At 43.5% G+C, this 24,156-nt stretch overlaps 1 protein-coding gene across 6 annotated transcripts in view; it reads left to right on the plus strand.

Annotated features, from left to right (window-relative positions):
• Positions 1–24,156, plus strand: part of HIVEP1 (human immunodeficiency virus type I enhancer binding protein 1) — a 136,454-nt gene that overhangs the window by 82,189 nt on the left and 30,109 nt on the right. For all 6 annotated transcript variants that reach the window (XM_018039099.1, XM_018039098.1, XM_018039097.1 and 3 more), the window contains exon 4: positions 16,533–22,447. In XM_018039099.1, coding sequence (XP_017894588.1) covers positions 16,533–22,447 — 5,915 coding nt within the window. The remainder of the gene's footprint in view (positions 1–16,532; positions 22,448–24,156) is intronic.

A 24,156-nucleotide genomic window follows, 5' to 3' on the forward strand; every position in this document is an offset into this window, starting at 1 on the left:
TAGGTCTCCAAGAAAGACAGAAAGAATGAGTTACTCTGTTTAAGACTGACAGCAGCAGCTCTCTATTTGTCCTACCCTCCAGTTCCAGTTCCAGTTCAGTCACTTGGTCATGTCCGACTCTGCGACCCCATGGATCACAGCACACCAGGCCTCCCTGTCCATCACCAACTCCCGGAGTTCATTCAAACTCATGTCCATCAAGTCAGTGATGCCATCCAGCCATCTTATCCTCTGTCGTCCCCTTCTCCTCCTGCCCCCAATCCCTCCTAGCATCAGAGTCTTTTCCAATGAGTCAACTCTTCGCATGAGGTGGCCAGAGTACTGGAGTTTCAGCTTTAGCATCATTTCTTCCAAAGAACACTCAGGACCGATCTCCTTTAGAACAGACTAGTTGGATTTCCTTGCAGTCCAAGGGACTCTGGAGAGTCTTCTCCAACACCACAGTTCAAAAGCATCAATTTCTTCGGCACTCAGCCTTCTTTGTGGTCCAGTTGTCACATCCAAGCATGACTATTGGAAATTCCATAGCTTTGACTGTGTGGACTTTTGTAGGCAAAGTAATTTCTCTGCTTTTTAATACACTGTCTAGGTTTGTCATAGCTTTTCTTCTAAGGAGCAAAGCACGTCTGTGCTATTCTACTGTTATTCTGCATTGTAACTGGACGAGAGCTGTGTTCTAATGATAGTTGAATCTATAGTAGTTACTCCTGTTATAAATTAATCGTTTGAGTGAAGAGATCACCTTTTCAAAAAAATATTTTAATGATTTAGGAAAAAGGAGGAGTCCAACAATGGGTATAGAAAAGGGTGGAGATTTTAGGTCAGCTTGCATTGAGATTTTTCATATTATTATGTCTCAAACAGCAAAATCCTAAAACCACCATAATATCTGTAGTTTCCTTTTAGTAGCTATCACTCTGAAATTATATACTCTAGTCACCAAAAAGTTTTTTATTTTACCATGTATACGAGAATAATGAGTCCTAAGCATATGGCTTAAGAAGTACAGTAAGCAACTTATCCTGCTGAAATAACCCTGTGATATTCAGACTTGCTCCAAGGAGTCACTTGACAAGCAGGATTTCTGTTAACATAGGCATAATATACTGCCTGGAATTACCCTCTTGTTATCTGGGGAAGCTTGAGGGAAGTTAGGTTCCTATGTAAAACTAGACTGGGTAATTCAGAAGTGAACGTGACACTCTAGTGAGCAGACACCTAGATTGTGAATTCTGATTAGCGGGTCAGTATGAAAGCTAGCATTTGCTCACCTACTTTCCTAATTGAAACTCCTTATAACATGAATAAGTTTTCAAGGACTGAAAAATAACTCCCATTATTTTTTTCTTTTTTAAATACTGAATGTGATATTGAAAAAAAAAAAAGAAATGAAGGTTGATTTGGAATAGTATTTTCTGTTAATAAGGTTATACCTTTACGCCAGTGATAATTCTCTTCCTTAAGAATTTTGCCAAGTATACTTAAGGAAATATGAGAGCATGTTCCCATAATTAGAGGTGATGAAGTCCTTCCTAAGTTAAGACTAAACTTTAGGTGGCATAATGGAAAAGTTGGACTGATTTTTCTTAAATTGAAATGAATAATGCTACTGCAAGATAAGATTAAAATGTTTTAAAACAGTCTGGGAGAAAATTTGTGCAATAAGACAAAACTTGGTTAGGTTGCTTACAATGTTATAAACTTGGAAAGGTATTAGCACTTTACAGAATGAAAGCTCACACTGATACAGCCAATGGGAAGGCTAGTGTAATATGTTAGTGAGATGTCTGAACTAGAGAATGTTTTTTAAAGGAATGCAGTTTAATTATTTCAGTATTATGGTAATACTAGCTAGTTTATAAATTAATTACCAGGAAATAATGTAATTAAATGAACATTAGTGGATGTTTATTTTTAATTGAAATGTTTATAAATTCTACTTTCTTAATATTAAATGCTCAAAAAAGTTTATCATATTTTTCTTACAAAGTTATTAATTCATTTTTTTCTTCAGCAATTTTTTATTAATGCATCACCCATTCTTTTTTGCCCTAGAAAGCAAGAAAAAAAAAAGAAAAAGTGTATACCTTAAAGGAACCTATGAGCTTTAACCCAGCTCTTGTGCAAATTATCATAAAATCTGAATTGGTGGAATCAAAATTCATGAGGTTTTATGTAGACTGGCAGCAGTGCCTAGCAAATTTCCCTTGGGAAAACAGCTACAGTTTTTCTATTTTTTAGAAAAGAAAGTCATCTCTTTTTTCTTTTAATATTATCTTACTTGGAATTTCAGATTTAAATATGCAGGTCTCCTGAAGTGTTCTTTTAGTGTCACAGACAATGCTAACGGCTCAGATTGCCAGAAAATTAGTATTATTTTAATTATTTGTGCCATGTATATGAGTTAAAAGTATCATGTGTCAATCCTGCCAATATCTTGAGATTTAAAAATACTAAATCCCAAGAGATCATTGCTTCACAACTAGACTACGCCAGTTTTATAAAAGATGATTTGCATAATGATAAACAAACCATCTTTTAGTAAAATAAGTAAATATTCTGTTCATGGTGTTGAAATGCAAGAAACTTGTTTCCTGCAAATTATGAGAGGCAAAACTCTCAATATATTTCTTAACAGTGTTATTGATTACTCTCTATTGAGTAATCATTTATTAAATTGGAAGCTAAAATAGCTAACAAGATGTTACTTTTATAGATTCATTGAAAGGCTTGCATTCTTTCACACTTTTATAGCCTTTCCATTGACTTCAAAATGTTATGGATTATAAGGGACACAGTGATCTCATGTACCATTTAGGAAGGGAAAAATTGACTGACAGATAAAGGAGGACAGGGTGCTTTTATAAGTGATTAGAAGCTGCACCAGGATTTCAGAGAGATTAAAATGTTCAAAACACATTTGTTTAAGATTCCGTGAAGTGTGTGTTTAGGTCCGCTGCTTCGTTTTTTGACAAGAGAGATATAAAACAGCTCAGATTATGAGATGTGGATGTAGCTGCTTTGAAGACAGCATCCCCGAGGATGGTGCCAAACAAAGGAATGGGTCTCATTCTGTTGGTTCACTTGGGGATTCATTTAAGAATGATAAGGGGGGGCAGATTATGTTTAATTTACCATCTTTGCTTTTGGGATAATTGACCTCATGCATATGCCTCTTCAATATTACTTTTTTTATATGAGTTGTGTTGTAGGGTGACTTAAAGGGATAACATGTGCTGCCATTGGTTGATTTGTTTAAGCTTTTCCCCAGCCTTGCTTCTGTGACCCATGTGTGGGGCAAAAGAAAAAAAAAGAGAGAGGCAGGAAGGCAGCACGTGTGCCACATGGAAGTGAAGGATACAATTCTGGGGAAGAAGGAGCAGAAAATAAATGCAAGGGGCAGGCAGAATCAATTGGAAATAGGTGAACAGCTGCGAGGAATTCTAGAAAAAAAATTTTTGAAAAATTGAAAGCAAACAGTAGAGGACCATTTCACTGAAACAGAGCCTTCTTTTACTCCTGTTTCACTATTCAGATGTGTTTTGTTGGGCTGTGTTATATGTACGAAGAATATCAATTTTTAAGGATGATGATTTAGAATTCTGAACCAACCACCAAGCTCGGGATACTGTAGTAGCTATTTCATTCAAGAAGAGATTTGGAAAAAGAAAATGAGACTCTGTGGGTGAGTGAGAAAAGGCAGGAAGAGGACTGAACAAAATTTAAATGAGAGCAAACGTATAGAGTAATGTATGCGCCTAGTTGGATGTTTAGTGAGTGAGGGCATGCCTTGGCAGATGGCGTTGGAAGTGCGGCTCTGCACCAGAACGCCGAGGCCGCTCTGCGGGCTCCTTTCCGGAAGCCCACCACACAGCACCGAGTGACCCACTTGGTAACTGGTAACAGAACCCTTCCATGGCTACCTGTGTCTCTTCAGCGTGAAGACAGAGCTCCTAAGAGCCGACGAGATCTCAGCCCGTTAGGCTCTTTGCCTCACCCCTGCCACGCGTGGGGATGAGTGCCCTGGTTCCCTTTGGCCCAGGATCATATACTGGCACCTCCTGCTGTTCCTGGTGCATACAGTAGGCACTAGGCAAATATTTATTTGGCTGTTCTGAGCACCCAGACTGGCCTGTAATATTAAATCTGTTTTGTGACTTAATTGGTACTGTTTCCTTATATTTAATATGAAACGTTACTATATGAAAGTTGAGTGTTAGTGAGGGAAGAAGAGCATGTCTATGTCTTCAGTAGATGTACTGTTATTTTCTTTGCTAATTAGAGACCTGTTCAAGTTTGTGCCCTCTTGGGTTGATTGTATTTATAACTTCTTATATTCTGTATGTTACACAAGTATCCAAATATTTTAAGATCGAGTATAACCTTCTCTCATAAGTTTAAATAATTTTTACTGTTGCTGTATCCTTCTCTTTCTCATTTCTGAGAACATTTATTATTGATTAGGTTGATTTTTTATTTAATTAAAATTTTCAAACAGAATTGTCACTTATTCTGCTTTAAAAATTTTCAGTTTGATATATCTCTGGTTTTACTATTTCTACAATCAAAATTATTTCTCTGAAATTATACTGACTGCTAAAAAATTTTCCTTTTATATATAAAAAAGTTCCGCAGTATTTATTTGCCTTTGTATGATTACTGACATAAATATTTTGAGTATTTATTTCATCTCTACCTGCTAGATTTTGATCTATATTTTAAGTTATTGCTAAATAAGCAGGTATTTGTTAGGTTCTTAATTTGCTAACTTCCTGCTTTGGGGTTGAATTACATGTTAGTTGTATGTGAGTAATACATGTGCGTGATGAATTTTAAAATATGGAACTCCAGTGACGGGTAAAAATTTGCCAGCTCTGTACTCCAATCCCATCATGTTTTAATTTTTTTAAACTTTAAGAATTTTTAAATTTTATCCAAGATTTTGTAATACATAAAATTTAGTATGTGTTTATTGTATTACATTTTCCTTTTCTGTTAAAATCTGTATTCTTTTTCTATTTCCTGCCTTTTTTTTCTGTATCATAGCCTGTTAATGGTGAATTCAGATTCCCTTCCTCACCCTATAATTATTTTTCTATTTCTCTAGAACAGTTTTCTGAAAATGTATTCCATTGCCTACTTGTTATACGATAAAAGTTAATGCTGTGTCCTGCACTGTTTAAACCCTTACCTAAATGATTCTTGGTCTTATTTGGAGGAACTGACTTCAGATTCCACTTACATCCCATTCCTGCTTTTCTTTTCAGGGCTCAGGGCCTGTTGAGAATTGCTGCTCTGTTCTGAGTGATTTGCAGTGTATATCCCCCTTTAGGAACATTGTCAAGGCCTCTGAATCCACTTTTTGTTAGGAAACTAAACTTATTCTTCGCTGATACCACACAAGCCACTCTGCTCTTCCTCAACGTGCCTTTAATGAGGCAGGGTGGTGCCCAGAGGCGGCGGCTGTGTTAGATACCGACTCTCAGCTTTCGCAGCTCTGCATTCCTAGCATTTGTACCTTCCTCTCTTTTGAGTGTGTTCATTTACCCTGCTTTTGACTTACATGCTATTATTACCATGTATTTGGGTCCACATATATTCTTTACTATTTGTATACAGCTGCTACTCATCTTTCTTTTTACATGTATTAATCAACTTGGGACTTATTTTGGCTTACATCTCTAGCTTCCCATGAGGAATTATTTTATTTTACATGAAGAATCATCATTTTTCATTAATGCAGGTCTGTTGTGACAAATTATTTCAAGTGTCATTTATTAGAAATGTCTATTTCTTTTGCATTCTTGAAAAAACATGTTTAATCCAAGTACAGAAGCATAACATTCGAGTTTGGCCGTTTATTTCCTTGAGTACATTGTTACTGTCGAGATGTCTGCTTGTGAGTCTGATTATTATTCGTTTGAAGGCAGTCCTTTGGGGCCTTGTCTCGGAATCCTGCAGTTTCACAGTGATGTGCATAGGTGTGGTTTCTGTGTATTTATCTTGCTTGTGATTTATAGCATTCTAGAATCTGTAGATTCATGTGTTTCATTAGTTTGTGGAAACTTTTGGACCTTATTTTCTCAAATTTATTACTTCTGTCCGATTATTTTGAAATATGCCACATTTTCATATACTAAATGCATTTATAGCCCTTCTACAGATTCACAAGTTTAACCATTAATCTGATTTTGAGAAAATACTATTTAATCTCTGTCCATGTAGGTATCTTTACATAATTCTTTTTCAGAATTTTATTGTCTAATTTAGAATATTATTTTCCTAAGTGAGGAGTAGTCATATCATATTTTTAAAAAGCAAGTTTTAAACAGTTTGAAATTGTATAAAGTTTATAAATTTGAAAAGAATTGATATCTTCAAAATATTGATTATTTCCAGAAACATGTGTGTGTCTTCATTTTGTAAGCACCTTCATATCAGAAAACTTTTAAATTTTCTGTAGGTTTTGAATATTTTGTGCAAAATGTATTTCTAGGCATTTTTCTATTTTTATTGCTGTTATACATAGAATATTTTTTTCATTACATTTTCTAACTATTTTTGGTATGGGTGAAAATACATGTATGTTTTGGGTAGACAGCTGACCTACTGAAACTCTTATTAGATGCAGTAGTTTGTTATTTCTCCTAGGTACTTCTAGGAAACCACTGTTATCTGCAAATAATACTGTTTTCTTCCTTACCATCATTTGGATCTCATTTAAAAAAATTCTGTTATAGTATTGGCTAGATCTGGAGAAATGATTAAAAATCATAGTGATTACAAGAATCTTTTTGTTGACCCCACCTTTAGAGGTTTCTCTAGTGTTTGATTTGAGTGTTGTATATCACTGGCGTGGTAAATATTCCTTATCATCTTTTCCTAGTGCTCTGAAGGTCTGTTTCAGTTCAGTTCAGTACAATTTAGTCGCTCAGTCATGTCAGACTCTGCTACCCCATGAATCACAGCACGCCAGGCCTCCCTGTCCATCACCATCTCCCGGAGTTCACTCAAACTCGCGTCCATCGAGTTGGTGATGCCATCTAGCCATCTCATCCTCTGTCGTCCCCTCTTCCTCCTGCCCCCAATCCCTCCCAGCATCAGGGTCTTTTCCAGTGAGTCAACTCTTCGCATGAGGTGGCCAAAGTACTGGAGTTTCAGCTTTAGCATCATTCCTTCCAAAGAAATCCCAGGGCTGATCTCCTTTAGAATGGACTGGTTGGATCTCCTTGCAGTCCAAGGGACTCTCAAGAGTCTTCTCCAACACCACAGTAAAAAGCATCAATTCCTTGGTGCTGAGCTTTCTTCACAGTCCAACTCTCGCATCCATACATGACCACTGGAAAAACCATAGCCTTGACTAGATGGACCTTTGTTGGCAAAGTAATGTCTCTGCTTTTCAATATGCTATCTAGGTTGGTCATAACTTTCCTTCCAAGGAGTAAGCATCTTTTAATTTCATGGCTGCAGTCACCATTTGCAGTGATTCTGGAGCCCAAAAAAATAAAGTCTGACAGTGTTTCCACTGTTTCCCCATCTATTTCCCATGAAGTGATGGGACCAGATGCCATGATCTTTGTTTTCTGAATGTTGAGCTTTAAGCCAGCTTTTTCACTCTCCTCTTTCACTTTCATCAAGAGGCTTTTTAGTTCCTCTTCACTTTCTGCCATAAGGGTGGTGTCATCTGCATATCTGAGGTTATTGATATTTCTCTGCCAATCTTGATTCCAGCTTGTGTTTCTTCCAGCCCAGCGTTTCTCATGATGTACTCTGCATATAAGTTAAAAAAGCAGGGTGACAGTACACAGCCGTGACATACTCCTTTTCCTATTTGGAACCAGTCTGTTTCATGTCCAGTTCTAACTGTTGCTTCCTGACCTACATACAGGTTTCTCAAGAGTCAGGTCAGGTGGTCTGGTATTCCCATCTCTTTCAGAATTTTCCACAGTTTTTTTGTGATCCACACAGTCAGAGGCTTTGGCATAGTCAATAAAGCAGAAATAGATGTTTTTCTGGAACTCTCTTGCTTTTCTGATGATCCAGTGGATGTTGGCAATTTGATCTCTGGTTCCTCTGCCTTTTCTAAAGCCAGCTTGAACATCTGGAAGTTCATGGTTCACATATTGCTGAAGCCTGGCTTGGAGAATTTTGAGCATTACTTTACTAGCGTGTGAGATGAATGCAATTGTGCGGTAGTTTGAGCATTCTTTGGCATGCCTTTCTTTGGGATTGGAATGAACACTGACCTTTTCCAGTACTGTGACCGCTGCTGAGTTTTCCAAATTTGCTGACATATTGAGTGCAGCACTTTCACAGCATCAACTTTCAGGATTTGAAAAAGCTCAACTGGAATTCCATCACCTCCACTTGCTTTGTTCCTAGTGATGGTTTCTAAGGCACACTTGACTTCACATTCTAGGATGTCTGGGTCTAGGTGAGGAATCATACTATTGTGATTATCTTGGTCATGAAGGTTTTTTTTGTACAGTTCTTCTGTGTATTCTTGCCACCTCTTCTTAATATCTTCTGCTTCTGTAAGGTCCATACCATTTCTGTCCTTTATCGAGCCCATCTTTGCATGAAATGTTCCCTTGGTATCTAATTTTCTTGAGGAGATCTCTAGTCTTTCTCATTCTTATTTGGGAATGTTTTCCTCTATTTCTTTGCGTTGATCACTGAGGAAGACTTTCTTATCTCTTCTTGCTGTTCTTTGGAACTCTGCATTAGATGTTTATATCTTTCCTTTTGTCCTTTGCTTTTCGCTTCTCTTCTTTTCACAGCTATTTGTAAGGGTCCCCAGACAGCCATTTTGCTTCGTTGCATTTCTTTTCCATGGGGATGGTCTTGATCCCTGTCTCCTGTACAGTGTCACAAACCTCAGTCCATAATCAGGCAGTCTGTCTATCAGATCTAGTCTGTTAAATCTATTTCTCACTTCCACTGTATAATCATAAGGGATTTGATTTAGGTCATACCTGAATGGTCTAGTGGTTTTCCCTACTTTCTTCAATTTAAGTCTTAATTTGGCAATAATGAGCTCACGATCTGAGCCATAGTCAGCTCCCAATCTTGTTTTTGCTGGCTATATAGAGCTTCTCCATCTTTGGCTGCAAAGAATATAATCAGTCTGATTTTGGTGTTGACCATCTGGTGATGTCTATGTGTAGAGTCTTCTCTTGTATTGTTGGAAGAGGGTGTTTGCTATGACCAGTGTGTTCTCTTGGCAAAACTCTATTAGCCTTTGCCCTGCTTCATTCCATATTCCAAGGCCAAATTTGCCTGTTACTCCAGGTGTTTCTATACTTCCTACTTTTGCATTCCAGTCCCCAAAATGAAAAGGACATCTTTTTTGTGTTAATTCTAAAAGGTCTTGAAGGTCTTCATAGAACCATTCAACTTCAGCTTCTTCAGTGTTACTGGTTGGGGCATAGACTTGGATTACTCTGATATTGAATGGTTTGCCTTGGAGACAAACAGAGATCATTCTGTCATTTTTGAGATTGCATCCAAGTACTGCATTTCAGACTCTTTTGTTGACCATGATGGCTACTCCATTTCTTCTAAGGGATTCCTGCCCACAGTAGTAGATACAATGGTCATCTGAGTTAAATTCACCCATTCCAGTCCATTTTAGTTCACTGATTCCTAGAATGTCACAGTCACTCTTGCCATCTGTTTGACCACTTCCAATTTGCCTTGATTCATGGACCTAACATTCAGGTTCCTATGCAATATTGCTCTTTATAGCATTGGACCTTGCGTCTATCACCAGTCACATCCACAACTGGGTATTGTTTTTGCTTTGGCTCCATCCCTTCATTCTTTCTGGAGTTATTTCTCCACTGATCTCCAGTAGCCTATTGGGCACCTACCGACCTAGGGAGTTTCTCTTTCAATATCCTATCATTTTGCCTTTTCATACTGTTCATGGGGTTCTCAAGGCAAGAATACTGAAGTGGTTTTCCATTCCCTTCTCCAGTGGACCACATTCTGTCAGACCTCTCCACCATGACCTGCCTGTCTTGGGTTGCCCCGCGGGCATGGCTTCGTTTCATTGAGTTAGACAAGGCTGTGGTCCGTGTGATCAGATTGACTAGTTTTCTGTGATTATGGTTTCAGTGTCTGCCCTCTGATGCCCTCTCGCAACACCTACCGTCTTACTTGGGTTTCTCTTACCTTGGATGCGGGGCATGTCTTCACGGCTGCTCCAACTAAGCACAGCTGCTGCTCCTTATCTTGGATGAAGGGTATCTCACTGCTGCCCCTCCTGATCTTGAACATGGAGTAGCTCCTCTAGAGCCTCCTGCGCCCGCGCAGCCACCTCTCCTTCACGTGGGGTAGCTCCTCCCAGCCACTGCCCCTGGCCTCGGGCATGGGGTTTGTTTGGATTTTTCTAATTCCCCTATGACTTCCTCTTTAACCCCTAGGCTATTTAGAAATATGTTATTCAATTTCCAAATATTTGGGGATTTTCCAGATATCTTTCTGCTGTTTATTTCTCATTTAAGTTTGTTGTGGTCAGAGAACATACAAACTCCTTTTCTGAGCAACAGACTATTTTAAGTTTAAATAGTCATATGTGCCCAGTCGCTACCTGTGTTTGTTTTTTATTGCTGTCTAATAAATTACAGTTCAAGAAATACTTTAGGTCAGAAGCCCCACATGGTCTCACCAGCTTCAGTCAAGGTGTCAGCAAAGCCCTGTTTCTTTCTAAAGTCTCTAAGAGAGAATCTGTTTCCTTGCCCACTCAGGTTATTGACAAAATGAAATCCCAGTGACCCCTACACCTAGCAGATTCATGTCTCATCCTGTTTATCTGAATGTGATACTTAACACTGTTGCTCACATCTTTCTCCTTCAGTTCAGTTCAGTTCAGTCACTCAGTCATCTCTGACTCTGCTACCCCGTGAATCGCAGCACACCAGGCCTCCCTGTCCATCACCAACTCCCGAGTTCACTCAAACTCACGTCCATTGAGTCGGTGATGCCATCCAACCATCTCATCCTCTGTCGTCCCCTTCTCCTCCTGCCCCCAATCCCTACCATCATCAGAGTCTTTTCCAATGAGTCAATTATTCACATGAGGTGGCCAAAGGACTGGAGTTTCAGCTTCAGCATCAGTCCTTCCAAAGAACACCCAGGGCTGATCTCCTTTAGAATGGACTGGTTGGATCTCCTTGCAGTCCAAGGGACTCTCAAGAGTCTTCTCCAACACCACAGTTCAAGAGCATCAATTCTAATGCGCTCAGCTTTCTTCACTGTCCAACTCTCGCATCCATACATGACCACTGGAAAAACCTTAGTCTTGACTAGACGGACCTTTGTTGGCAAAGTAATGTCTCTGCTTTTGAATATGCTATCTAGATTGGTTATCACTTTTCTTCCAAGGAGTAAGCATCTTTTAATTTCATGGCTGCAATCACCATCTGCAGTGATTTTGGAGCCTAAATAGTAAAGTCTGACACTGTTTCCACTGTTTCCCCATCTATTTCCCATGAAGTGATGAGATCGGATGCTGTGATCTTTGTTTTCTGAATGTTGAGCTTTAAGCCAACTTTTTCACTTTCCTCTTTCACTTTCCTCAAGAGGCTTTTTAGTTCCTCTTCACTTTCTGCCATAAGGGTAGTGTTATCTGCATATCTGAGGTGATTGATATTTCTCCCGGCAATCTTGATTCCAGCTTGTGCTTCTTTCAACCCAGCGTTTCTCATGATGTACTCTGCATATAAGTTATTGTGGCTTCCTGAGCCCTCCACTGTCCCGTGTTTTGTATTTTGTCTCATCTTTTTTTTTTTTTTCTCATTCGCTGTCATTTTTGTCGTCATTATCATTCTTGTCGTTTCTAGCTCGCCCTTAAATGCAGGGATTACCCAAACTTCTGATGGGAGACCTCTCTACCATATATTCCCTCTGGCTTCTCATTTCTGTACTTTGATGAAAAACAGCACTCACTGCATACTCCCAAATCTGTGTCTCTAGCCCATACTCTCTCTAGGGAAAGAAAAGAGTATGTGCACGTCTATTTAATACATCGTTTTCATACTGCTGTGTAAGCTTCGTAATGACTTGAAGTGGATGTCTAATTTTATGTTAAGTGGCTCTGCCATTATTAGCCTTACCATTTCCCTGCTGAACACGTCTCGTCCTGGGTCTGCAGCTGTAATTTATAATTCTACATGTGGATATTGAGCTTGAGATTTGGTGGGATGGAAAGTGAGTTGATTTCCACCCCAGCCACATCCCTCCCCCACCCCCCGCCCTGCAAACAAGCTTAGTCTTGGTCCTTCCAGAGAGACAGCGAGCCTCAGCAGAGCCTTGGGCTTACCTTTCTCAGGTTTTCTTGCTTTGAATTAGCTCAGGGGTCCACTGTCACTGCCTGAGTTCAGGGTAGCATTTTAACCCTTTCCTGAACTGCTGAAAGGCCTTCTAAATGGTGCCCCCTCCCTCTGATCTCTTTGACTGCTGACACCAGTGTGACCTCAGTTGTTAGAAAATAGGTGGCCCCCAGGTTCCCAAAACCAGGAGAGATCTGAAGTTGTTCACACTTTGGTGTTTTTTTTAGTCAATCAGTAAAAGAGACTCACCTTCAATCAAGGCAGGGTTTTGAACACACTGTTAGGTTGTAATTCACCATACGTGACCCTATCCAATATCCTTTGTCATACTTTAGCTCCTGTTTCCTTAACTTTATTCCTTGAACAAGGAGAATGGTAAAGGAGATCCAACAAAATCTTAGAAGCGTGAACACAGCTCAGAAAGACACTGTTGGGACCATATTCTCCATTGAACACTACCCACGGTGATTCCCCATGATCTCAGGTAATAGAAAAGCAGAGAGAGTGTGAAAAGAAGGACCAAAAGTTCAGCCTTAAAGAAATTATTACCTCAGAAACAGAAGCGTTTTTTAAGCATCTTTAAACTTAGTAAGATAATAAACTTATTTAAAGCCACAGTGGGCTTCCCTGGTGGCTCAGACAGTAAAGAATCCGCCTGCAATGCAGGAGACTTGGGGTTCGATCCCTGGGTCAGGAAAACCCCTTCAAGGAGGAAATAGCAACCCACTCCAGTATTCTTGCCTGGGAAATCTCATGGACAGAGGAGCCTGGCAGGCTACAGTCCATGGGGTCACAAATAGTTGGAGCAACTGAGCGATTAGCTCATGTGTGCGCACACACACTGTCATACATAATATGAGGCAATAAAATGAGATTACATGGGAAATATGCAACTTAGGGGACAAAACAATGTTGGTCCGAAACTAATAAAATTGAAACAGCAAGGAACTTAATGGCCTAAAAATCAAATTATTGATGTAAGGGGGAAAGCTTTAGATAATTCTAGAAAAAGCAAAGGAGAGAAACACAAAGATGGACGCAGTTTAAATCATCGTAAGGGTGGTCCTCCTGTTCAAAGATAATTGGTTGTCAGTAATGTAAAAGAGCCCACCCCAAAGAAAAAAACTTGGCCAGAAAATGTATTTGAATAAATAATAAAACTTTTCTGAAATAAACTAAATGTATCTCCTCTTAGAGGTTCATTGTGTTCCAGGAGGAAAAAAGAAAAAACAATGGAAAGTTGTACAGTGGTCAGTTCTGAGCTGACTACTAGTTTTGCTATTAGACTTTGAAAAGAAATGTTCTTGCAGACAGGAAGGCAGAAAAAAGGCAAGTAAGTCACCTCGAGGAGAAGAAACTACTTGTTACGTGGTCAGCAGGCTTCTCTTCATAAGCTTTACCTCCAGAAAGCAGAGAGCTGTACAGGCTTTTTAAGAGAAGAAATGGTGTACTAGCACCAGGTATTAAAATTCAGAGAACAAAGAGTAAACCACTATGCAAATAGAGTGTAAATGTTCTAAACTTTCATCAGAGAGAGATGAGTGGGTCTTCATTTAAAACTGAAACGTGGTTCATAAAATCTGTTTAAAATGTGTTTTTTTTTTTTCACATTTAGAAGAATGATCTCTATAAAGAAATAGGGATTTTAAGTCATTCCTTCCCCTTCATCTCAACTTCATTTTCTTAAAATACAAAGTTGAATTGTTGAATTGTCTTTTTTTTAATATATACATAGAATGTCCCCTTTAAAACTTCCTATGGTATTTCTTGGTAATTTGCCTGTGAGTTGAATTTTTTCATTTTTTTTTTTTCCTTTAGAGTGTAAGCCATCGTTTAACTTTTTTTTTTTTTTTTTTTGTGGACAAACAGCTTTACGTAAAAATAAAGTCTTATTCCAGAAAGTATGCAAAATATAAAGTAAACATGTTCACCCCAGTCAAGGCTCAGGTCACACTGGGCTGTAGATGGGCTTGGCGTGGGCAGGTTTTTTTTTCAAATCTCTTGTTTTTTTGCTGACAGTCGCCTGAGTTGGGAACTGCCGCTCCTCCAAGTGGCTGCTCTGCTCTGTTTTTGTGTCTGTTTTAACAGCCTAGTGGCTGTCTTGTTTCAGCCCACCTCCAGATTCTTGGGAAGTGAGTGGGGTAACTTCTCACCCAAGATGCTGATCATTTTCATTTTGCCCTTTTGCTTGTGTAGTTAATGAGAGGCATCAAGTACATCACTGACTTTACTGCATTTGTCCTGAAGAGGGAAAACCAGTGGGGAAATACCATTTTATAACTGAGTGGGTTGAAGAATCAAAAAGATGTGCTCAACGTCATTTTGTAGAGGTTATCAGCAATACTGCTTCCCTGGTGGTTCAGGTGGTAAAGCATCTGCCTGCAATGTGGGAGACATTGGTTTGATCTCTGGGTTGGGAAGATCCCCCGGAGAAGGAAATGGCAACCTACTTCAGCACTCTTGCCTGGAAAATTCCATGAAGGGAGGAACCTGGTAGGCTACAATCCACCAGGCTGCAAAGAGTCGGACACGACTGAGTAACTTCACTTCTATCAACAATACTGATACTTTTTTTTTTTCTAGCTTTCTTTAGCACAAGTATTTTCATCATGAGACCTTCCCTCCTTTTATTTGCCTCTCTGATTGTAGTGGTTAAATGTATCTTTAGTGGATTAGTATGGTTTTTTTTTTCCATTAAATTAAAACATGAGCGCACATAAACTGATGTCACAAGATGACTAGAAATTTTTATTTTATGTAAATTCTTCAGTTAATGCAAAGTAGTTATTTTGGTGTAGACATTTGGGTCTAATATGAATTTCAAATAGGTGCATTGTAACAGCTGTTTGAAAATAATTAGAAATTACAGTATTTGGCTTCCCTATAAGTAGGTAATATAAGCTTGAATAATTTTTGTTGATGTGCCTGAACATCCAACAAATCGAAAGAAACTAAATTATGGCAAGCAATTATTGCTCAAAAATACAATAGTTGACAGTGATTATGGGTGGTTGATGCCATTTGAATGGTGATTTATTTCAACACAGGGAGAAATGGAGGTGGTTTCATCTCTTCTCTCCTGTAATAAGCTCTATCTAGCTACCTGCTCCGGAGAAGGCAATGGCAACGCACTCTAGTACTCTTCCCTGGAAAATCCCATGGATGGAGGAGCCTGGTAGGCTGCAGTCCATGGGGTTGCAAAGTCAGACACACTGAGCGACTTCACTTTCACTTTTCACTTTCATGCATTGGAGAAGGAAATGGCAACTCACTCCAGTGTTCTTGCCTGGAGAATGCCAGGGACTGGGGAGCCTGGTGGGCTGCCATCTATGGAGTCGCACAGAGTCGGACACGCCTGAAGTGACTTAGTAGCAGCAGCAGCAGCAGCTACCTACTCGGCTATCATTAACAGCAAAGAAATGTAGCCATTGAATATTTTGTGCAATTAAAATGGCGATTTTTTTTTTTTTTTTTACTAAAGGCCATTACATCATTCTGACTTTAAAATTCTGTTGTTAAAGAGTCACTAATAAGTGTATTATTTTACTTTCATGTTTTTGTTTATGGATATAATTGCTATATTTGCAATTCATCACAGTTCTACTAGTGAATATCCCATGATCATCTGAGTTAACGTTTGCTCTAAAAATCATTATATGGAATCAAACTGGGGTCTCTTACATTGCAGGCATATTCTTTACCAGCTGAGCTACCAGGGAAGCCCATAAGGACATCAATATTGCCTATTTTGGAGCAATGCTATTATTTTAGAAATTTGCTGATAAGTTTGCTTTAAAAGATACTAACTGTGAAAAGACAAATACCCAGCATGAAAAAGCTGGATTTTCTTCTTTGTGGGCCAGCTTTCTCAAACTGTCATTCTAGGGTCCTCAGCTGCAAGGGTGAAGGTGGAAGATAACTTTGTTTTGAAACAAAACACCCAGGACCTTGGTGAGATGGAGGTCAAGAGAGGAACACAGTGTTCTAGAAATGTATATAGTAAGGTCAACAGATTTCTGATGGCCAGCATATCACCAGAATGCTAGAATGCAGTTTTATCCAAAACGGACTTTCTTTAAACTGCCTTCTTCAGTTGTCATAACACCCTCATGATTGTAATGTTAATTAAAAAAAAATTCATAATTGGTGTTCGTACCACTTTACCGATTGGTTCTCTTTTTTCCTTTTTTTGAACAGAACTCTTAGAGGCTGGCATCAAAGGAACTTCCGAATCGCTTAAAGGTGTGAAACGGAAAAAGATTGTAGCAGAGAATCACCTGAAAAAAATACCAAAATCCCCTCTGAGAAATCCTCTTCAGGCCAAACACAGACAAAATACCGAAGAGTCCCCTTTCCCCGTGCTCGTGGGCACGGCAGAGCCCCACAAGAAGCAGAGCCACAGTCCGGCGAAGGCCGGGGGGAGGCCGCTGACCAAACACAACGGGGAGACCCCAGGGCTGACCGCCGGGACCCCCAAGTCCGAAGCCCCCGTCTGCCCCCGGAAGCCCCCATTTCTGCCGCAGCCATCAGAGCCGCGCCGATGGCGGTCGGAGGGCCCCGACCCCGCCAAGGCTGGCGTCCACGAGGGAAAGCGTGACCCCGGTTCCCCACCCAGCAAAGGCAAAGCTGAGCGCTGCGAGGGTCCAGCCTCCCCCGGCCACAGCTCCCCGCCCACCTCCTTTGCAAACACCGCCTTTGACGTCTTGCTGAAGGCCATGGAGCCAGAGCTGAGCACCCTGTCGCAGAAGGGCTCACCCTGTGCCGCAAGGATCGAAAACCTGAGACCAAATAAAACCGCACGCTCCCCTGCTCACCTCCACGGCGGCCCGCGGGAGGCCCCCGACCCGCGCCCGCCGGATGCGGCCGCCCCCTCGCAGCCGCTGCCGCCTCCTCGGACCTCGTACCCCTCCGGGCCAGTGTCCGCCGCTCAGAGGAAGGACCCAGCAGCAGTCCGGGCCGCCTCTCCCGCCTATCACATACACGAACTCCCCATGCCTAAACCCGGCCCACAAAGTCAGCAGCTTCCCGCATGTTCGGGTTTCGCCCCATCTCTCACGAGCCTGCAGAGCCAGGAGAATGCCCAGCTTGAACACGTCTACACCGCCGCGGCCACGTCACCCCCCGGCCGCACTCAGGTCACCCCTCCCAACCAGCAAGTGGACGCTGCCGCCCCGGTGCCGGTGAGCCCCGCGCCTTCCACACAGTCACCCCCACGCCCGGTCTACAACTCGAGCCCTGTCGCTGCTGTGGTTAACCACAGCGTGGAGCAAATGTGCAGTCTTCTCCTGAAAGATCAGAAGCCAAAAAAGCAAGGAAAATACATCTGTGAGTATTGCAACCGAGCCTGTGCAAAGCCCAGCGTGCTTCTAAAGCACATCCGCTCCCACACTGGGGAGCGCCCCTACCCCTGCGTGACCTGTGGGTTTTCATTTAAGACTAAAAGCAACCTGTACAAGCACAAAAAGTCCCACGCACACACTATCAAACTGGGCCTCGTCCTGCAGCCAGATGCCGGCGGCTTGTTCATGTCACACGAGTCCCCCAAAGCACTTAGCATCCATTCGGATGTGGAAGACAGTGGAGACAGTGACGAGGATGGCGCTGGCGATGAAAGGCCGAACGACCCAGGCTCCATGGACCTGCAGCCAGCGCAGATGATAAGAATGCTGTCCAGCTCGGAAGCTTTACCAAAATCAGGTTCCATTCCAAGCAACCCCAAGCACGTGGTCGGTGACTTTGCACCACAGGACAGGTCTTCAGAATCACAGGCCGCGGCAGAGTTACCAAAGGTTGTGGTCCACCCCATCAGCATGTCCCCTTTAAGAGTTGATAGCCCGAAGGTTACGGAGTCCAAGCCTGAGCTCCCTGGTGCACAGAAAGATCTTCAGGGAACCCGGGTCCTGTCCCACCCGGCTTGGGCGTCCTCCGGGGAGGCAGATGAGAAGGCCCATCAGAAAGGCGACCCAAGTCAGCCCGATGGAAAGCCAGAGTCCCCTGTGGGCACAGCGCATGCCCAGCTGCAGAGGCAGCAGGCCACCGATTACTGCCAAGAGCAGCAAGGAAAACTGCTGAGTCCTCGCAGCCTGGGAAGCACGGATTCGGGCTACTTTTCCCGATCTGAGAGCGCCGACCAAACCGTGAGTCCACCCACCCCCTTTGCCAGGACGCTACCTGCCCCAGAGCAGGACTCTGCAAAGAACAGCGGGCCCTCGACCCCTCGGGTCAGCACACCAGCAGCCTCTGCTGTTCCAGCAGGTGAAAAAGCACCCCTCCTCCCAGGTCAGATGAGACTTCCACTGGAACCGAAAACACTGGAGGAGCGGATCTCGAAGCTCATCTCCGACAACGAAGCCCTGGTGGATGACAAGCAGCTGGACAGCGTGAAGCCCCGGAGGACCTCCCTCTCCCGCCGGGGAAGCATCGATTCCCCCAAGTCGTACATCTTTAAGGACTCTTTCCAGTTTGACTTGAAACCAATGGGACGGAGAACAAGTTCAAGCTCTGATATACCAAAGTCCCCTTTCACCCCGACAGAGAAATCAAAGCAAGTGTTTCTTCTGTCTGTACCTTCCCTCGACTGCCTGCCCATCACCAGGAGTAATTCCATGCCCACCACTGGGTACTCCGCAGTACCTGCCAGCATCATCCCTGCCCCTCATCCACTGAGAGGAAGTCAGTCTTTTGATGACAAAATTGGCGCTTTCTACGATGATGTCTTCGTACCAGGACCTAACCCTTCTGTGACCCAGAGTGGACATCCCCGCACGCTGGTGAGACAGGCAGCGGTGGAAGACTCCTCAGCGAGCGAAAACCACATTCTTGGGGCCGGACTGCCCTGGGACGAGAGCCATCCCGGAGGCAGCCCCGCCGGGGAGACCGCAGCCTCGAGGAGCAAGCCCCTGGCCCCAGGCTCACACTTGGAAAAGAAGAAGTCTCACCAAGGGCGAGGGACCATGTTTGAGTGCGAGACCTGTAGAAACAGGTATCGGAAACTGGAAAATTTTGAAAACCATAAGAAATTTTACTGTTCAGAGTTGCATGGACCAAAAACCAAGGTCGCTGTGCGGGACCCGGAGCACAGCCCAGTGCCCGGCGGGGCACAGCCTCCCATCCTGCACTACAGGGTCGCCGGGGCCACCAGGGTCTGGGAACAGACGACCCAGATCCGGAAAAGGAGGAAAATGAAAAGCGTCGGAGATGATGACGAACTTCAGCAGAACGAGAGTGGAGCACCTCCGAAAAGCTCTGAGGGCTCCCAGTCTCAGAGTGCGCTGGGCCTGGCTCCCTTGTCTCAGCAGAACCTTGCCATACCCAGCGAGCTGCAGCCTCGAAACCAGCGGCAGACCACGCAGATTCAGCTTGGGGCCAGAGGTCCCGACCAGCCCCGGGACCCAAAGCCGTCGTCCGTCCTGGAAGAGCTGATGAGCTCGGCTGCCCAGGACAGGGTGGAGCCCAAGAGACACGGGGCCGGCATCTCGGTCATCCAGCATACAAACTCGCTCAGCAGGCCCGGGGCCTTTGACAAGCTGGATACTGGCGAAGGCGGGTCCCCCATGCCTTTCCAGGAGCTGAGAACGGGCAAGCCGGGGTCTCTGAGCATCAGAGTTGTTTCCCAAGAGGAAGGACGCCCTTCCCGGCACACCTCTCAGCCCACACTGTCCGATGCTCTGAGGGGGGATCTTCAGGACGGTTCCAGAAAGATCTCAGGTGAGCGGCACGTGCTCGGACAGCCCTCCAGACTCGTTCGGCAGCACAGCATCCAAGTCCCAGAAATCCTGGTCACCGAAGAGCCAGATCAGGACCTGGAAGGCCAAGGCCACGATGCAGAGAAATCAGAGAAGTTCAGTTGGCCTCAGCGGAGCGAAACCTTGTCCAAGCTGCCGACGGAGAAACTGCCACCCAAGAAGAAGAGGCTGCGCTTGGCCGAGATGGAGCATTCTTCCGCCGAGTCGAGTTTCGACTCCACGCTCTCCCGGAGTCTCAGCAGGGACAGTAGTTTATCGCACACTTCGAGTTTCTCCGCGTCTTTAGACGTGGAGGAAGTTTCTAAGACCGAGGCCTCCCCCAAAATCGACTTTCTGCACAAAGCGGACTTCCTCCTGATTCCCGCTGGCTCTAACACGCTGAGTGTTCCGGCAGGTCACCGTGAGATGAGGCGGGCCGCGTCGGAACAGATTCACTGCCTGCAGACATCTATGGAGGTGTCCGATTTCAGAAGCAAGTCATTCGACTGTGGAAGCATCGCCCCATCTAAGAAGGTGCCCCCGGCCGAATCGCATCCTCCGACATCTGCTTCCGGCGTGGGGGTCGCGGGGCACGTGCCCCTCTTGGAAAGACGGAGGGGCCCACTGATACGGCAGATCTCTTTAAACATCGCTCCGGAGAATCAGCTGGCTTCCGGGAACCCATTATCTTTCCAGACCATCGCCCGTCCCGCTGTGAACACAGTGCCATGGCAGGGGCCTCAGCTCACTCACACAGTTTCAGCCGAGTTCCCTGCAAGTACTTTGTACTCCCAGACTCCAGGGAAGGATGTGCGAGCAGAAACGGCAAGTTCCCACTCTCCAAACCTCTTTCCCGTTCAACAGCTTCTAGGTATACACTCGTTGAATCAAATCCCCGTGCCCCTTAGCCACCCAGATACACAGATGTCCCTGCAGGTGTCTTCTACGCAGAGTGTCAAACCAGATGCAAGCCCTGGTGGCCGTCTACCTTCCAAAAGTGAGAATTGCTTTGCTCCCAAGTACCAGCTGCAGTGTCCGATGGTCCCCTCCAGCCAATCTTGCACTTCTAATCCTGTGCAACCTCTGCCAAAGCAAGTTCTTTCAGATGCAGCCGGGGCCACCCCTGGTGTGACCTCACTGACCTTACCAGCCAACTTAGCAGAAGCCACATCTAACTCGTGTCCTCCGCCACCCCTGAAGGTTGGGGCACTCGGTGGTCAGGTGCCAAAGGTGCCCACGTCCTTGACGCTGTCCGCGCACCTGCAGACTCAGGTCCCCACGTACTGTTTCGCCACAGTCACAGCTCTGCCACAAATCCTAGTGACCCAGGATCTCTCCAATCAGCCGATTTGCCAGGCTAATCGTAGTACGGTGCCAATCAGCGAAGAACAAAATTCCGTACCAAAACTGCAAAACGATCCCCGGAATGCTTTGCCAAACCCAGAGGGAGAGCTCGTCCGCCAGCCTGTCTTTTCAGAGATGGGCCAAAACCCATCTCCGTCAGAATCCTCGCCCACAACACCGAAGATGTCTGTCGGGAGACTTTCCCCACAGCAAGAATCTTCAGCTTCCAGTAAAAGGATGCTCTCCCCAGCAAATAGTTTAGACATTGCCATGGAAAAGCACCAGAAGCGAGCCAAGGATGAAAACGGAGCTGTCTGTGCGACAGATACGAGACCGCTGGAAGCAGCGGGTTCAAGAGCTCCTGATGGTAGCAAACAGAAGAAGCCTGTGCTGGTGAGGCAGGTGTGTACCACAGAGCCCCTTGAGGCTGTGACGTTGGAGCAGGATGTTGTTCCTCACCCCGAAGTCAGTACCGAGGCCCTTCACTTGGCTGATGTGCCACCAGCCGATAGAGAACCCATGAAAGAACTGCAGGAATTTGAAAGTATCCAGTCAGCTGCATTGCTAACGCCCACAGTTCGAAACCCAGCTGCACCTGCAGAGAAAACTCATATTTCTCCTTTGGAATCCATAGACAACCACCAAGAAAGGAAGTCTCCAGGGATTAAAAATCCAGGCGACAAAGCAGATGTCCAGGAACAGAGTCAGCATGCGGCCACGACTTCTTCCACGTGTGAGGCTGGCGACACACAGCCGTCCACATCCTTCCCCAGCCTGAAGACGGCCACCAGCTTCACATGGTGCTACCTGATGAGACAGAAGGCCCTGCACCTGCCGCAGAAGGACCAGAAAACTTCAGCCTACACCGACTGGACCGTGAGTGCCAGTGATCCGAACCCACTCGGCCTGCCAACCAAAGTGGCTCTTTCTCTCTTGAACTCCAAGCAGAAGACTGGAAAATCTCTGTACTGTCAAGCAATAACCACCCATTTCAAGTCAGACTTACTGGTCTATTCAAGCAAGTGGAAAAGCAACTTAAGCAAGGTACTTAAAATATCCTTTATCTTCAGAAAGAGTCTGTGCAAGTTAGTTTCCACCTGTCTGGATGCCTGCAAACATTTCAGTTGGAGGTTGTATTTTAATTTTGAATGACAAACTGTGCTAAGCGTAGAGTTATTTGAAAGAAAGGGATAAGTTTACCCAGGGAGCTTTATTGATCAAGATTGCCCAGAGTCCCTTCAGTGATTCTGTCTTCAAGCATTTTGAAAATGATAACCTGCCTTGAGCACTTTTTTTCTACTAGCGGAAATTTAAGTCTTAATGGTACATATAATCATATTTTTACTTTCATCTTTCTCTTATACTAAGGATTTGTTTTTCTTGTTAGGTCACAGAAGACTACATTTATGCCTTGTCCCTGCTAATGAAGGGGAACAGAGCTGTGAATATTGGAGATTGTTCTGTTTCATTTTGAAATAGAAGCAGAGAGCCATTCATCCTTGCTTTATGCAAATCTGACCACCTTCCATTGACCATACTGATCCCATATCTTGTCCTGTGTAGCTATAAGAATCATCTTACTACTAGAGAAAAGATTCACAAAATAACTATACACTTGGTAATTAAGTTGATTTGGTCAAGATTTGTACAGAAAAGTCATAAAAGTATTAAGTTTGGGTTATTTGTGAAATAAATCTTACTAGAGTTGTTGGCTTTATAAAATGAGGAAATCATTTAAATGATTAAGAATAAATACATAAATAAGGGTATTAGGTTGGACTCTAGACATTCAGAAGTTTAGACTAAGTTCTTGATCTGTACAGGTTATACAGGTTTATAAATGTTTATTTATCAATAAGATAATAATCACAGTACCAGTATTATAATAGAAGCGTATACAACTTTAAAAGAAGGAAGTCTAACACTACCAGGTCACTCAAGGAGTATAAGGAAGATATTCCAAGAGTGGTGATACTTCAGCTGAATCTTTAAGGAAGGAAAAAAAGTAGAGATTTTTTTTTTTTCAAGCAAACAGAAATGAGAAATTTTAATAGTCTGCCAAATGATGTGGAAGTGAAAAAGAGCGTGGTTCATTTATAGAACCCCAAGGAGTCCAGCATGGCTAGCAGGTGTTAGAAGCTTGAGACACTGACCTAGTTTGAAGTTGGAAATGTAAATAAAGACCAAAGGAATGCAGATGGTGGCAGAGAGCCTTTGTTACTTTCTCAGTGGAGGAGGGTGCATCTAGACCACTCAGAATTTAATTTTCAGATGCTCAGCCTCTACATCTACTAAATCAGATGGAAAATGAGACTTGAGCATGAGAATTTAAACACAGCTTCATGTGTCTATGTTCCTGAAGCACCTATGAAAACTAGCTCTCCTTCAGTGCCGAGTGCTTGGTAGAAATGCCTTGGGAAGTGCCCACCCGGATTTGGAGCTGGGAAGAGAGTTCCCAGGTGGAAGGTGTAGAGATCCTTCAGTGCATAGATGCAATTAATGAGGTCCCGCAGGAAGAGTGTGAAGAAAAGAGAGGGGCCTGGGATGGATCCCAAGATCCCTACTATTTAAAAGGTTGACTGAATGAAGAAAGTCTCCATTGGAACTGAAAGAGAATCTCAAAAGGAGGGGAACTAGGAGAAAGTGGTATCACACAAGGCGAGGAAGAAGATATTTTAAGAATTTTTCGAGCCAAGAGGTCAGACAAAGAAGTCTAGCATGGTGTCAGGACTGAACGGTCTGATACCTCTGAG

The sequence above is a fragment of the Capra hircus genome, chromosome 23 (assembly GCF_001704415.2).
Source record: "Capra hircus breed San Clemente chromosome 23, ASM170441v1, whole genome shotgun sequence".
Taxonomy (NCBI): domain Eukaryota; kingdom Metazoa; phylum Chordata; class Mammalia; order Artiodactyla; family Bovidae; genus Capra; species Capra hircus.